Source organism: Rutidosis leptorrhynchoides, chromosome 2, assembly GCF_046630445.1.
Source record: "Rutidosis leptorrhynchoides isolate AG116_Rl617_1_P2 chromosome 2, CSIRO_AGI_Rlap_v1, whole genome shotgun sequence".
Lineage (NCBI taxonomy): Eukaryota > Viridiplantae > Streptophyta > Magnoliopsida > Asterales > Asteraceae > Rutidosis > Rutidosis leptorrhynchoides.
The window spans coordinates 562,758,612-562,774,746 of record NC_092334.1 but is presented as its reverse complement, the minus strand read 5'-3'; the positions used below and the strand labels follow the sequence as shown (position 1 = coordinate 562,774,746).

Below are 16,135 nucleotides of genomic sequence, written 5' to 3'. Positions count from 1 at the left end.
TGCCCCTTTTTATTAAGTCTGGTAATCTAAGAATTAGGGAATAGACACCCTAATTGACATGAATCCTAAAGATAGATCTATCAGGCCCAACAAGCCCCATCCAAAGTACCGGATGCTTTAGTACTTCGAAATTTATATCATGTCCGAAGGAGGATCCCGGAATGATGGGGATATTCTTATATATGCATCTTGTTAATGTCGGTTACCAGGTGTTCACCATATGAATGATTTTTATCTCTATGTATGGGATGTGTATTGAAATATGAAATCTTGTAGTCTATTGTTACGATTTGATATATATAGGTTAAACCTATAACTCACCAACATTTTTGTTGACGTTTAAAGCATGTTTATTCTCAGGTGAATACTAAGAGCTTCCGCTGTTGCATACTAAAATAAGGACAAGATTTGGAGTCCATGTTTGTATGATATTGTGTAAAAACTTCATTCAAGAAACTGATTTCGATGTAACATATTTGTATTGTAAACCATTATGTAATGGTCGTGTGTAAACAGGATATTTTAGATTATCATTATTTGATAATCTACGTAAAGCTTTTTAAAACTTTATTTATGAAATAAAGGTTATGGTTTGTTTTAAAAATGAATGCAGTCTTTGAAAAACGTCTCATATAGAGGTCAAAACCTCGCAACGAAATCAATTAATATGGAACGTTTTTAATCAATAAGAACGGGACATTTCAGTCAAGACTACAAAAGTGTGTTGCATTATCCACAACTGAAGCAGAGAATATTGCTGCCGCAGAAGCTGGAAAAGAAATGTTGTGGTTAAAGCGTTATCTTCAAGAATTTGGAATCAAGCAAAAGTAGTACAGGGTACTTTGTGACAGTCATAGTGCTCTAGATTTGAGCAAGAACTCCGTGTACCATTCCCGTACAAAACATATTGATATTCGCTATCATTGGATACGCGAGGTAATTGATCGACAACTGTTGAGACTAGTGAAGATCCATACAAAGGAGAATCCTGCGGATATGTTGACAAAGGTGGTGACTCGAGAGAAATTGGAGTTATGCAGAGACATAACTGGAATGTTCGTGGATTCGGCTGGAGGGGGAGAATTGAAGGTTTCCAGCCTACAATCTAGAAGCCTACCTTCTAGATGTTCAAAGTAGCCTTCTTTGAACACCATGTGGAAGTAGCCAAGTTGAAAACGATGACGGCTGCCAACCTTCCACGTTCACACGTCACCTTCCTCGTTCACACCTATCTACCGCTATAAGATCTTAGCTATAAATAGAGGTGCAAACCTCAGTTGTAAATCATCTCAAATCACTCAGAGAAGTGTAATCACAACCTAGATAGTGTGTGTGAGTTTGAGAGTTTTTTTGTGAGTTTTGTAATACTCGTGTAATCTATTCTTGTGATTAATAGAGTTATTTTCTCTCAAATTTATATCTCCCAACGTCCAGACGATCCTCTCTTCCTAACAATTATCGCAGGTTGAAGCATCGGAATTGGAGGTACCTTTTTAAGAGGCACATTGTGCCTCTAACATTGCAGATTCAAACCTGATTCATCAACCCTCATTCATTGCAGATTCAATCAAGAGATCACTTCAATAGTTTGTAGATAAACCCTAATTCCATCGTCAGTGTATCTATTTCGTCCCTAGATTCAATCAAGAGTTCCCTTCAAAGATGACAGATATTGAGGTAAAACCTATTTCGTTGTTGTATGTATATGTTAGTTTATCTGTATGTGTATATATGTGTATATATGTATATCTATGTATGGGTCCCTGTATTTATATATATGTGTGTATGGATGTATTTGTATGTGTGTACATGTCAGTATATGATAGGTATCTGTAATTGTATATGTATATGTATATGTATATGTATAAGTATATGTATATGTATATGTATATGTATATGTATATGTATATGTATATGTATATGTATATGTATATGTATATGTATATGTATATGTATATGTATATGTATATGTATATGTATATGTATATGTATATGTAACTATAGATATACAATTCTCCCATTGTTTTTGCTAAAGTGTATATATCTGTATATGGTTATGGGGATGCCTTAGGTCAGAAGATCACTTGCATACTCGACCATTCAAAGGGTCGACTTCCAAAAACATACACTATAGTCGACCCCATTTTGGGTCGCCTATAGTTGAATAAAACTTTAGTCGACCAAAAAGAAGGTCGACTATAGTGTATTTGCTTTTCAATTGTATGTACCTGTATGTATGTGTATGTATATTAACATTTATGTATAATGACATTATCATTGTCTGATTACAGGTTTGGTTCGAGGCCAAGGTCACCATTCGAAGCAAGATGTCTCTTATAAGGGAGATTAAGAACAAACTCACTCCGGCTCAGACAAAGATTTTCAGAGAGACGTGTTTCGGTCATTGGTTAGATATAAAGTGTGATGACAATGATCCGGGATACATACATTGCTTATTAATGAATCAGACTGACCGTCCAAAAAAGTTTGTAATCAACGGACGCGAAATATGTGAGGAGCCAGAAGAGCTATGGTTTCGAGTTACCCGAGACCATGTCATTAGGTGTGGTAGACGTGAGTTTTGCTTGGTTACCGGGATGCGGTTTGGTCCAGTTACATCTTTTATAGATTGGATAGGTTAAGAGAGGTCGGATTTTGACCACTCAGTTTCATCTCGTGTTTTTATTAAATGACATAGTGGTCAACGTCATCTTTTGGAGTTTCACGACGCCTTTTTTAAAGATGAGTTGAAAGGAACTGACAAGGATAAGGTCATAGTCGCCATTGCGTTGATAATTAACTTATGCTTCCTTGGGAAGCAGTTGCGGGATAGCGTAAACGATGACATGCTTCTTTTATTAGAGGACTTTGAGTTGATGAACAAGTATCCGTGGGGTTCTTTCTTATGGACCAAACTTTACAATAGTTTGCATCACGTGTTAGTACCTTATAAAGAGAGGGTAGCAGATAAAACCCGGAAGGGGGTAATGACATACCATTTGAGCGGCTTCACTTGAACGTTTAAGGTAGTAATCCGTACTTATAAATTTTAAGCAATTAACATGTTTCATATTTAACCAAATTTGGTTTTTGTTTGTAGATGTGGATATGGGAGGCATACAAACATCGAATAGAAGCATATGCTTTCAAGCCGGAAAGTGAAGGCATACCTCGTGGAATCCACTGGAAACGGAAGAAGAAAGTCATGGGCTGGAATGAGTACGTTGAGTTGATGCAACTCCAGGTGAGTATAATTATACCAAAATATTTATGTATGTGTTATGTTTATATGTATGTGTATATCTATATGTATATGTAACTGTATATGTATGTGTATATGTAACTGTATATGTATATGTATATGTATCTGTATTTGTATATGTAACTGTATATGTATCTGTATATGTATATGTAACTGTAACTGTATATGTATATGTATATGTATATGTATATGTATATGTATATGTATATGTATATGTATATGTATATGTATATGTATATGTATATGTATATGTATATGTATATGTATATGTATATGTATATGTATATGTATATGTATATGTATATGTGTATGACAGGATGATATCCCGGACGAAGAACGACCTCTCAATCGTTTGAGGCCCACCAAGACAGAGGTTAAGTGTGAGTGGTGGGTTGCTAGTGTAAACTATTTCAAGAACCCCGATGCTAAAGTACCGGTGAAGAAAGTTGATGATCTGAAGAAATTTGATGATGAGACGAAGAAGGAGTTGACGGATATGATTAAGAATTTGACAAAGAGATTAGATGACCAGGAAAACAAACATGCCAAGGAGATTAAGGAGATGAGTGATCGGGTTGAGGCTGGCATCCATGTTACACGTGAGACACTAAAGATAGTGCAGAGTTTATATGTTTCTAGAGGCTACCACAAGACAATTATTTTAAAACTCCATTCTATGATATAAAACCTACAACAACATATCCGTCAACAAGAGCAGGTAATTTCTTATTATATAATTCATTTATGCAAGTTGGTAAGTTATATAAACTGTCCAGTGTGCAGATGAGTAGTCGAGCCTTCATTGGATCGACTATCACCATGTTTACATTGTAGTCGACCATTAACTAGGTCGACTATATTACATTTATACTATAGTCGACCCTTGTCAAGGTTGACTATATATATGACTTTCTGATGACTTACTGCTGTGTGTTTCTATGACAGGATGATGGTGGTTTCATTGGTGGATATGTGTCAGATGTTGAAGTTCAGACAACCAAGAAAGATATGTTTAATAATGTGAAGGTTGCTTCACCGGTTTATGTGAGGAGAAGCAAAAGGGACCGTCGGGTTGCACGGGCAAGGATGTCTCCCTTCGTTACACCGTCACAAATGATCAAAAAGGGTGCTAAAAGAAAGCCTGACATGCCAGAGAAAGAAATCCCGATAAAACAACAGAAGACGGGGAGACTGAGTGCTCCGGTAGTGCCTGATAATGTTATTCTAGAAATCATTGATGATTTGATTCATAAGTCTGGACTTATCTATCCCGGCCCTTCCACATTATATCATGATGAAAGGAATCTGGACGGCCCTAAGACACCGAAAGAGATGATGACTCCACATTACGAGTGCTTATCGGTATTTGTTCGGGGCCTATCCGACGGATTTATATTCATCACTAACGAGTTTTGGGAGCGGATCTACAACAAATTTGAAGGCGGTTACTTAGATAACTTTGTAAGTGTTTTATAAACTTATTATTAAAGTGGTCGACATTTAACTCCGCTAACTTGAGATTGACTAAGTGATTGTTAATTTCAGAATATTAATGGTTAGGGATCTATGTTGTTGTGGTGGAGCTACCGTTTAGATCAAATGGATTTTCAGCCACTAAAGGACCACCAAAGATGTACGATCATGCCGGTCGACATGATTAAGTGGATGGGGATTTTTAAAATGGGTGTAACACTTGACCAGAATTACACCAATCCCAATATTACTTGTTATGCAGATGGATCGAGACTCCCTTTCCCACATTGGTCGAAGTGTCAGAAGGTTACAATATCAAATACATATACATATACAGTTTAAATATACATAGACATATACATTCAGATTAGAGTTATCTGTATAACTTTCTAACGTTAATTGTAGGTCCTATTCCCAACATGTTTGGAAGATGCGGATCACTGGGTGCTTATTGTGCTTGATATTAAGGACTTCACCGTCATCATTTACAATAGTTTTGTCAAGCACATCTCAATTGACCACCGCGCTTATTATGTTTCCGAGTTGGGTAAGTGCCTGCCAGAGTTTTTGAGGGCAATTAACTACACTCCTCCACTACACGTCTCGATGCCATCTACATTTACGTATATCGACTCACCTCAGCAGTCAGGATATTACGGTGACTGTGGTGTATGGGTTTGCATAAACATGGAGCGTGTATTTTGCCAGCTAACCGACCCATTCGAGAAAGATACTGCGAAGGTTGCATTAGAATACAGACATAGGATGGGGAAGACATTCTTTAGATCTCGAATCGATGTACGTAAAAGGTAGCTCTAATGTTTGTGTTGGTATTGTATTTTGAACAGGCTCCACTGTAAAAGGTAGCTCTAATGTTTGTGTTGGCATATTAGGTCAGCAGGTTGAACATGCTCCACTGTAATCTTTTGACAGTCACCAAATGCCTGGTCGACCACTGGTGTAAAATGTGGTCGACCACTGCTTAAATACACTGTGGTCGACCCTGATGTGGGTCGACCACTTAATAAAAATGACATAGTCGACCACCATCTATGAAGTAGTCGACCACAGTGGACTTTCATGATTAAAAAGGCAACCTAGGTCCCACATTTAGATAACATTTCTTATCCTTATTAGCTATGGATAGGAAATCCACCTTTCATGAATTTAATTGGATAACGGTAGATCCTTTTATTCCTGTTATCCATTTGTACTCTATAAGTAATGGGATTCTATAAGTAATTCCCATATTTAATAAATACCATACTTGATCGATATTCAAACACACCAGATTCATATTCACAACAACTTAGTAGTTGAAGTTAACTCTTTGCGCAGTTTGAGGTCATCACTTATTGGTGAGTAATCCCTACTTTTATATGTCTTTACATTTATAGTGATGAGTAAGTTAAAGATATATATTTTTTCAGGATGTTATTTTGAACATGTCAATAATCATATAGTTTATATGCCACTTAATTGTCCCAGAGTACCTTTGAAACTTACAATCGCGCCAAACAAACCCTTAAATCGTACGCTTTTGTTAAAATATGTGTTAAAAAAATCGATGTTTCACAAGATTTAGTTATATCTATGAAATACGTTGTCGATAACTGTGTCTTGGATATCACTGATGATGAAGATGATTTTAATGATTTTATGAATTTCGCCATCTCAAATCAACCCGTTCACATATATCTAGAAGATATTACGAATTCAATGCATGTTTTAGGTCGAAACCTTACTAATCCTAATGATCAGTTCAACCTACAACAACAATACAATAATCGGTTAAACCTACAACATCCGACCAATAATCAGTTCAACCTACAAAATCCTTACAATAATCAGTACAACCTTAATCATCCATCCAATAATCAGTTCAACCTACCTCAGCAATCCAATAATCAGTTCAACCTACATCATCCATACAATAATCAGTTCAACCGACAACAGTCATCCATCAATCAGTATGACCTAGAACACCAAAGTAACATCCAGTTCAACCTACACTACCCATACACTGATCAGTACAACCAACCACATCCATACACAAATAATTCGAACCTACAAAATCAATCTGTAAATCAGATCAACTTACAAACTCAAACCACAGATGAAATCAACCAACAAATACAATACACCAATTTGTTGAATGATAAACAACCACCGTTTGAAGGTAACGAAGATCATTACATCGTTGACCTACCTACATCTGATCAAAGCGGATCTGAGCATGATGATATGGAAAATGTGAATCCAATCAAACCAACAAAACACCCTTTTTCTAACTACATAGTTGATGAGGATGATGTTCCTGATAGTGATGATGAATACGAAGATGAATACGTCAACCAAACACAAACTTATGACCAGCCAATTAAGTATAATCCCCAACCAGATGATATATTTTGGAACATGCCACCGTTACTGTCGAACACCCAACCCGAAATGAAACCTAGATCAATGACAATATATGATACCTCAGATCTAGTTAAATTGAATCAGACTTTCGAAAACAAGGAAGATTTTCTTATGCAATTACGTACAAAGTGTGTTACTGAAGGGTTCCAGATAAAACCAAAGTACTCAGACAAGTCAAGGTATACAGCTACATGCATATCACCAAATTGTTCATGGCAAATTACTTCTAGGTGTATACAAGATAGCAACAACTTTCAAGTACGGAAGTTGAATGATCTACACACGTGCTCAAATACCCAAATTCTTTCGAACAATAAGCATGCCACCAAGAAGGTCCTAGGTAATATACTGAAAGAGGTGATGAAACAAGAAGGTCGTGTCTATCGACCGAATGATATAAGGACTGATATGTCAGCGATTTAAAATAAGTCTATCATACCACCAAGCATGGAAAACCAAATGTTACGCAATTGAGATGTTGAGGGGTAGTCTTGAAGATTCCTTTCAAATACTACCTAATTATCTATATAATCTTAGATTGTCTAACCCAGGTAGTGTAACCAACATTCGAACGGATAACAAAGACAGATTTGTTATGAGTTACATGTCCATTGGTGCAGCGGTATGTTTAATGCTCTCTTTATTTACTTATTAATTTAACTCGTATTTAAAAATAATGTTTCAATACTTTAATATGCAAACACGTTCGTTTGTTAACTATGCACGACCAGTAATCATAGTCGATGGGGCTCATTTAAAAAGTCGTTACTTGGGGACAAACTTGATTGCTGTCGCTATGGATGCTAACAATGGAATCCTTCCATTAGCCTACGGTATTGGAGCAGGAGAGACCACCGATCATTGGACATGGTTTTTTGGTAATCTAAGAGACTCTCTACAGTCTTCGGGGTGTTGTATTGTTAATCTTACCATTATATCTGATAGGGCACCTGCAATAGCTGCTGGCATATCAAACGTATTTCCAGAAGTATTTCATGCACTATGTGCTAGACATTTGTTGGGAAACCTCAAAAGTGTGTCTAAAAGGGTTAAAAGTTACGAGTGGCACTACTGAAAAATGTGCAAAGCGTATAGAAAATCTGATTTTGATCACCACTATGGTATACTAGCACGACGTATCCCAGACAGTGCGCGTATACTCACTACTGTTGGACTCAAAAGATGGTCTAGACATCATGCAGATCGTGTTCGGTATGCTTACCTAACTTCTAATAGTGCAGAGTCAATGAACGCACTGTCAGTTCATGCGAGGAAACTCCGGATTACAATGCTTCTTGAATTCTTTAGAGCTTCAGTTCAACAATGGTTTTGGGAACACCGAAACACTGCTGATGGTTTAACAACACCTGTCACACCATATGCAGAGCGTAAGCTTGGTAAAAGAAATCGTAAGTCTATTAGTTGGACTCTCAAACCGATATCACAAGTTAAGTTTGAGGTATTGGATATGAAAAAAGGCGGTAAAGTCAATCTACACGATAAAACTTGCATATGTAAACAATGGCAGTTTTCCGGTATACCCTGTGGACATGTAATGGCAGTAGCATGGTATTTTGTCCTACGTAACGTTACTACACACGTTCAGAAGTATTTCCACACTGAAACGTACAAGTCGGCATACATGGAAGATATTAACCCGCTAGATCATATTTCTGAATGGATAGATCCAGGACACCTACAAACCGTCCTACCGCCATTGGTTACAAAGCGACAATCGGGTAGACCGAAGAGTACTGCTCGTATACCGTCCCAAGGAGAGGACAAAGACAATTTCAAATCTAAAAGAAAATGCAGTCGTTGCTTGAAATATGGACATACTAGATCAACTTGCACCGCACATTATGATCTTTCTGAAGGTAAACAAAAGTCCAAGTGTAACTCAAAAACAAAGGCAAAGCCGAAAGGGTTGGTAAAGGGCAAGGGTAAAGGAAAACGTGAAGACTCATGCTCAACACAATTTGGCTCCACTTACAATTTGAGTGATGATTAGCTTCTTCTTTGTGTTTTAAATGTGTTTAACTGCCATGGATGATAGGTATGTGTGTTCGTATGTTTTTCGCCGTTTAACTGTCGTGTATGTGTTGTGTCTGTAACTTGTGTTATTTGTTGTGTAATCAATAAATGTAGTATGAGATAATATATAATATTTGTTGTTCAAATTAAAGTTGATTTCACTAAATTGGATGGCAGACTACATTGGAATTCCGAAAAATCTTATCTGATATATCTTATCCAATAGTAGTATGAGTTATGCTTAGTCGACCCACTAATCGGTCGCCTACAACGCAAGTATGGTCGAATAGGGTTAGTCGACCCACTTATGGCTAACAAGTAGGTCGATCTTGAAGTCGACCATCTCATTGAACTAGTCGACCAACATCAATGAAGAATGTTGGTCGACTACCTTGAAAACTAAAGTGGTCGACCGGGTAAAGGGGTAGTCGACCCAAATGGTGGTCGACCTAATGGTGTAAATAGACAATTTTTTTCCCGAAAGTGTATTTTGGAAGAAAAGTTTTCAAAAAAGTGTATTTGGGCTAATTTCCCATTTATCTACTACATAAACCAAATATGAATTTGGTTAAAGTTAAGAAATATGTGAATCTACCATAGACCTCTTCTGTATGCTTTCAAGTAGTCAGTAAATGCATATAAATCCATATCTGATAATGTATTCTACATACATATTATCACATTATCTACAAATGAACATACAAATTATTGTAATGAAATATTCGCTACCGTAATACCCATTTAGACCCTACCCGATTGAACCCCAACAATACTTGAGTCATTCAATAACAAATCACAGCTGATATAACCTTACTAAAATGAACATTTTTACATACCCCAACATCTCTCAAACCACTTTGATTTTCAATAAGAACATATGCACATAATACTTGATCAGTTGTATCATTCTGGGACGTTGGTACATCTACATCCAAAAAACTAAACTTGAATCATATAGTTCATGAAAAATAAATCAGTATTTCGCGTTCTTCAGTAAGAAAAATTCAAATTATGAAACCAAAACCATACCATTGCCAAACACAGTGTGTTTAAAAGACTCGGCCGTACTTGCAAATACAAAAAGAATATACAATATGAAAGTTACAAAATACAAATAAGAATTAGTGTATGTTAGAGAATCTAAAAATATGACAAAAATAAGCATACCGGATTTTGGGAACGTGTGCAGAGATGAAAAGGTAGAACTTTAAGGAAAAAACCAAAATTCCAAAACAAAAACACATACCATTGAATTGAAGTCAAAAGGCAGCAGTACCTACAATGGCAGCAGTACCCACATTCGAGGAGTACTTGAATTTAATCACAAAGCGAATCATTTACATGGAAAATCAAAATAAATCACAAATTCAGTCAAACTAACCTCCCATTTCAGGTTGTATAGGTAACTGAAAATCGATCAATAGTATTCTCATGAGAAACGGATTTTGGAGCATGGTCTCTAATTGAAGCACTCATTGATGAAGGCATAACTGGTCAAATAACGACAGCATAACGTTAATAATTTCGGTAACAGAGAATTAATATTTGTGCAAGCAGGTAGCTATATGTGCAAGCAAAATGCATAGAATTAATATTTTTATTTCATAGAATGTATATGATTCAGATTGAGAAAAGCATATTCGATACATAATGAGTAGAACGGAAGAACATCAACCTCTACACACTTATCTCTAGCCAAACACGCCCTTGCTCGCAATAACCATGATAACGGGTATTAGTAGTATGCATCAACTCCGTTCCTGTGGGCTTTTGAGGAACGGGAAAAATTGTTGGAATTCGTCTGACCAATCGGCTCGGACACCAGACCGCTCGTGCCCGCCCATTTTGTCGGTGAAAGTAAATATCAAACAACAAAATGACTCATCATAGTCACCAACTCCATTTCCATTGCTAGATAGCTATGACGACAAAGAACAAAAGTGTAGTGACCCGAACTTTTCCATGTTTATATATATTAATTGAGATTGATATTTACATGATTAAATGTTTCCAACATGTTAAGCAATCAAACTTGTTAAGACTTGATTAATTGAAATATGTTTCATATAGACAATTGACCACCCAAGTTGACCGGTGATTCACGAACGTTAAAACTTGTAAAAACTATATGATGACATATATATGGATATATATATAGTTAACATGATACTATGATAAGTAAACATATCATTAAGTATATTAACAATGAACTACATATGTAAAAACAAGACTACTAACTTAATGATTTTTAAACGAGACATATATGTAACGATTATCGTTGTAAAGACATTTAATGTATATATATCATATTAAGAGATATTCATACATGATAATATCATGATAATATAATAATTTAAAATCTCATTTGATATTATAAACATTGGGTTAACAACATTTAACAAGATCGTTAACCTAAAGGTTTCAAAACAACACTTACATGTAACGACTAACGATGACTTAACGACTCAGTTAAAATGTATATACATGTAGTGTTATAATATGTATTTATACACTTTTGAAAGACTTCAATACACTTATCAAAATACTTCTACTTAACAAAAATGCTTACAATTACATCCTCGTTCAGTTTCATCAACAATTCTACTCGTATGCACCCGTATTCGTACTCGTACAATACACAGCTTTTAGATGTATGTACTATTGGTATATACACTCCAATGATCAGCTCTTAGCAGCCCATGTGAGTCACCTAACACATGTGGGAACCATCATTTGGCAACTAGCACGAAATATCTCATAAAATTACAAAAATATGAGTAATCATTCATGACTTATTTACATGAAAACAAAATTACATATCCTTTATATCTAATCCATACACCAACGACCAAAAACACCTACAAACACTTCCATTCTTCAATTTTCTTCATCTAATTGATCTCTCTCAAGTTCTATCTTCAAGTTCTAAGTGTTCTTCATATATTCTACAAGTTCTAGTTACATAAAATCAAGAATACTTTCAAGTTTGCTAGCTCACTTCCAATCTTGTAAGGTGATCATCCAACCTCAAGAAATCTTTGTTTCTTACAGTAGGTTATCATTCTAATACAAGGTAATAATCATATTCAAACTTTGGTTCAATTTCTATAACTATAACAATCTTATTTCAAGTGATGATCTTACTTGAACTTGTTTTCGTGTCATGATTCTGCTTCAAGAACTTCGAGCCATCCAAGGATCCGTTGAAGCTAGATCCATTTTTCTCTTTTCCAGTAGGTTTATCCAAGGAACTTAAGGTAGTAATGATGTTCATAACATCATTCGATTCATACATATAAATCTATCTTATTCGAAGGTTTAAACTTGTAATCACTAGAACATAGTTTTGTTAATTCTAAACTTGTTCGCAAACAAAAGTTAATCCTTCTAACTTGACTTTTAAAATCAACTAAACACATGTTCTATATCTATATGATATGCTAACTTAATGATTTAAAACCTGGAAACACGAAAAACACCGTAAAACCGGATTTACGCCGTCGTAGTAACACCGCGGGCTGTTTTGGGTTAGTTAATTAAAAACTATGATAAACTTTGATTTAAAAGTTGTTATTCTGAGAAAATGATTTTTATTGTGAACATGAAACTATATCCAAAAATTATGGTTAAACTCAAAGTGAAAGTATGTTTTCTAAAATGGTCATCTAGACGTCGTTCTTTCGACTGAAATGACTACCTTTACAAAAATGACTTGTAACTTATTTTTCCGACTATAAACCTATACTTTTTCTATTTAGATTCATAAAATAGAGTTCAATATGAAACCATAGCAATTTGATTCACTCAAAACGGATTTAAAATGAAGAAGTTATGGGTAAAACAAGATTGAATAATTTTTCTCATTTTAGCTACGTGAAAATTGGTAACAAATCTATTCCAACCATAACTTAATCAACTTGTATTGTATATTATGTAATCTTGAGATACCATAAACACGTATACAATGTTTCGACCTATCATGTCGACACATCTATATATATTTCGGAACAACCATAGACACTCTATATGTGAATGTTGGAGTTAGCTATACAGGGTTGAGGTTGATTCCAAAATATATATAGTTTGAGTTGTGATCAATACTGAGATACGTATACACTGGGTCGTGGATTGATTCAAGATAATATTTATCGATTTATTTCTGTACATCTAACTGTGGACAACTAGTTGTAGGTTACTAACGAGGACAGCTAACTTAATAAACTTAAAACATCAAAATATATTAAAAGTGTTGTAAATATATTTTGAACATACTTTGATATATATGTATATATTGTTATAGGTTCGTGAATCAACCAGTGGCCAAGTCTTACTTCCCGACGAAGTAAAAATCTGTGAAAGTGAGTTATAGTCCCACTTTTAAAATCTAATATTTTTGGGATGAGAATACATGCAGGTTTTATAAATGATTTACAAAATAGACACAAGTACGTGAAACTACATTCTATGGTTGAATTATCGAAATCGAATATGCCCCTTTTTATTAAGTCTGGTAATCTAAGAATTAGGGAACAGACACCCTAATTGACGCGAATCCTAAAGATAGATCTATTGGGCCTAACAAACCCCATCCAAAGTACCGGATGCTTTAGTACTTCGAAATTTATATCATATTCGAAGGGTGTCCCGAAATGATGGGGATATTCTTATATATGCATCTTGTTAATGTCGGTTACCAGGTGTTCACCATATGAATGATTTTTATCTCTATGTATGGGATGTGTATTGAAATATGAAATCTTGTGGTCTATTATTATGATTTGATATATATAGGTTAAACCTATAACTCACCAACATTTTTGTTGACATTTTAAGCATGTTTATTCTCAGGTGATTATTAAGAACTTCCGCTGTCGCATACTCAAATAAGGACGAGATTTGGAGTCCATGCTTGTATGATATTGTGTAAAAACTGCATTCAAGAAACTTATTTTGTTGTAACATATTTGTATTGTAAACCATTATGTAATGGTCGTGTGTAAACAGGATATTTTAGATTATCATTATTTGATAATCTACGTAAAGCTTTTTAAACCTTTATTGATGAAATAAAGGTTATGGTTTGTTTTAAAATGAATGCAGTCTTTGAAAAACGTCTCATATAGAGGTCAAAACCTCGCAACGAAATCAATTAATATGGAACGTTTTTAATCAATAAGAACGGGACATTTCAGTTGGCATCCGAGCGTTGGTCTTAGAGAACCAGAATTTTGCATTAGTTTGTCTTATCGAGTTTTTTAGGATGCATTAGTGAGTCTGGACTTCGACCGTGTTTACTTGAAAAATGATTGCTTAACAAATTTTGTTGGAAACTATATATTTTTAACATGTGAATATTATGTGATATATTAATCTCTTAACGCGTTTGATATTATGTGATAGATGTCTACCTCTAGAACAAGTCCCATTGACTCACCTAATAATAATGAAGAGTCAAATGTAAATTGGAATGATTCGTGGACTGATTCACAAGTTCCCGAAGAGGAACCGGAAGAAGAGTCGGAACCGGAAGAAGAGTCGAAACCTGATGAAGAAATAGAACCGGTGGGGGAAATAATAAAACGGTTAAGTAAAAGAAAATCCTCAACCAACCGACCAAGGTTAATTATGGTCAATGGTGTTTCCGCCAAGGAAGCAAAATATTGGGAGGATTACCAATTCTCCGATGAATCGGATTCCGACGAGAATTCCGATGATGTTATAGAAATTACCCCAACTGAATTTAAAAAGGCAAAAGAAAATAATAAGGGAAAGGGCATAAAAATAGAGAAATCTAATTCCAACCCCGATGAACTTTATATGTATCGTCAACCCCCAAAGTCCTTAAGTTGTAACAATGACCCGGGAACCTCTAAACCACCAGGTTTTTCTAAACCAATGTGGAAAACGACGGCTCGTATTAGGGGAACATCATATATCCCTAGAAACTTGGCAAAACGAACCAAAACCGAAGAAGAAGAAACAAGCGAGTCGGAATAAGATAGTTGTATTCGTGTGGTGTAATATATGTAATATAGTGTGCTTATGCTTTATGATATGTGTAAAAATTGCTTGTATTAATAAGTATTTTTTTTATGAATCTAACTCTTGTCTATTTTACAGTATAAAAACACAAAATGGATAGACAACCCAATATTTTAAGAGACTTACTGTAACGACCCGCACTTTTTCGATCGTTCTATACTTATAAGATTGATATTTACATAAATTAAACCTTACCAACATGTTAAGCAATCTAAATTGTCGAGATTTATGTTTCCGAAAAGAGTTTTACATAACGTTTGACCGTCTAGTTTGACCGATGATATCACGAACTATACAACATATGATAATTATACGTTTGTGTATATATATGTATATATACATATTTAACATGATTAATGAATGTTTTAATATCTCATTTTGTATTAATAACAATAAGTTATATGTATATTTTGAAACTACTAACTTAAGTTTTCAAAACGATAACCATACGTAACGTTATTTGACTTAAATACTTAAGACTTATAATGTTTATACATATATTGTATAAGTAATGTATTTAATCACTTTTAAAGACTTAAATACATAAAACCATATAAGTGTATTCACAAAAGATAGCTATATTTGAATCCTCATTCCATTTTTCACAAAATTTCTATACGTATACCTAGAGTATTTATACTCGTATCATACCTAGCTTTTATACGTATTTACTAATAGTAAATAAACATCAAATCACCACCAAACCTACTCTTGTTACTGCCCTTAGAGCTAGGTAATTGAACTTGGATACAAATAAGACTAGATACATAAAATGATAGCTTAAATTTTTGTCTTGATACCCCCCATGGCCACGTTTTTTTTTATATATATGTATCATCATTCTCTTTCATTTTAACTCCAAATTTCTTAAGATAAACACACACTCTCTCTTCACTCTTA

General features: G+C 34.8%; 2 protein-coding genes across 2 annotated transcripts; both read left to right on the top strand.

The window, feature by feature from the left end:
- Positions 1-3,163: 3,163 nt before the first annotated feature.
- On the top strand, positions 3,164-3,955 carry LOC139893126 (uncharacterized). Its single transcript, XM_071876263.1, has 2 exons — positions 3,164-3,244; positions 3,579-3,955. The coding sequence occupies exons 1-2, from the start codon at positions 3,206-3,208 to the stop codon at positions 3,945-3,947; spliced, it is 408 nt and encodes a 135-aa protein (XP_071732364.1). The 5' UTR covers positions 3,164-3,205; the 3' UTR covers positions 3,948-3,955.
- Positions 3,956-8,237: 4,282 nt separating this feature from the next.
- On the top strand, positions 8,238-9,170 carry LOC139889740 (uncharacterized). Its single transcript, XM_071872676.1, has one exon. The coding sequence runs from the start codon at positions 8,238-8,240 to the stop codon at positions 9,168-9,170; it is 933 nt and encodes a 310-aa protein (XP_071728777.1).
- The last annotated feature ends 6,965 nt before the right edge of the window (positions 9,171-16,135 follow it).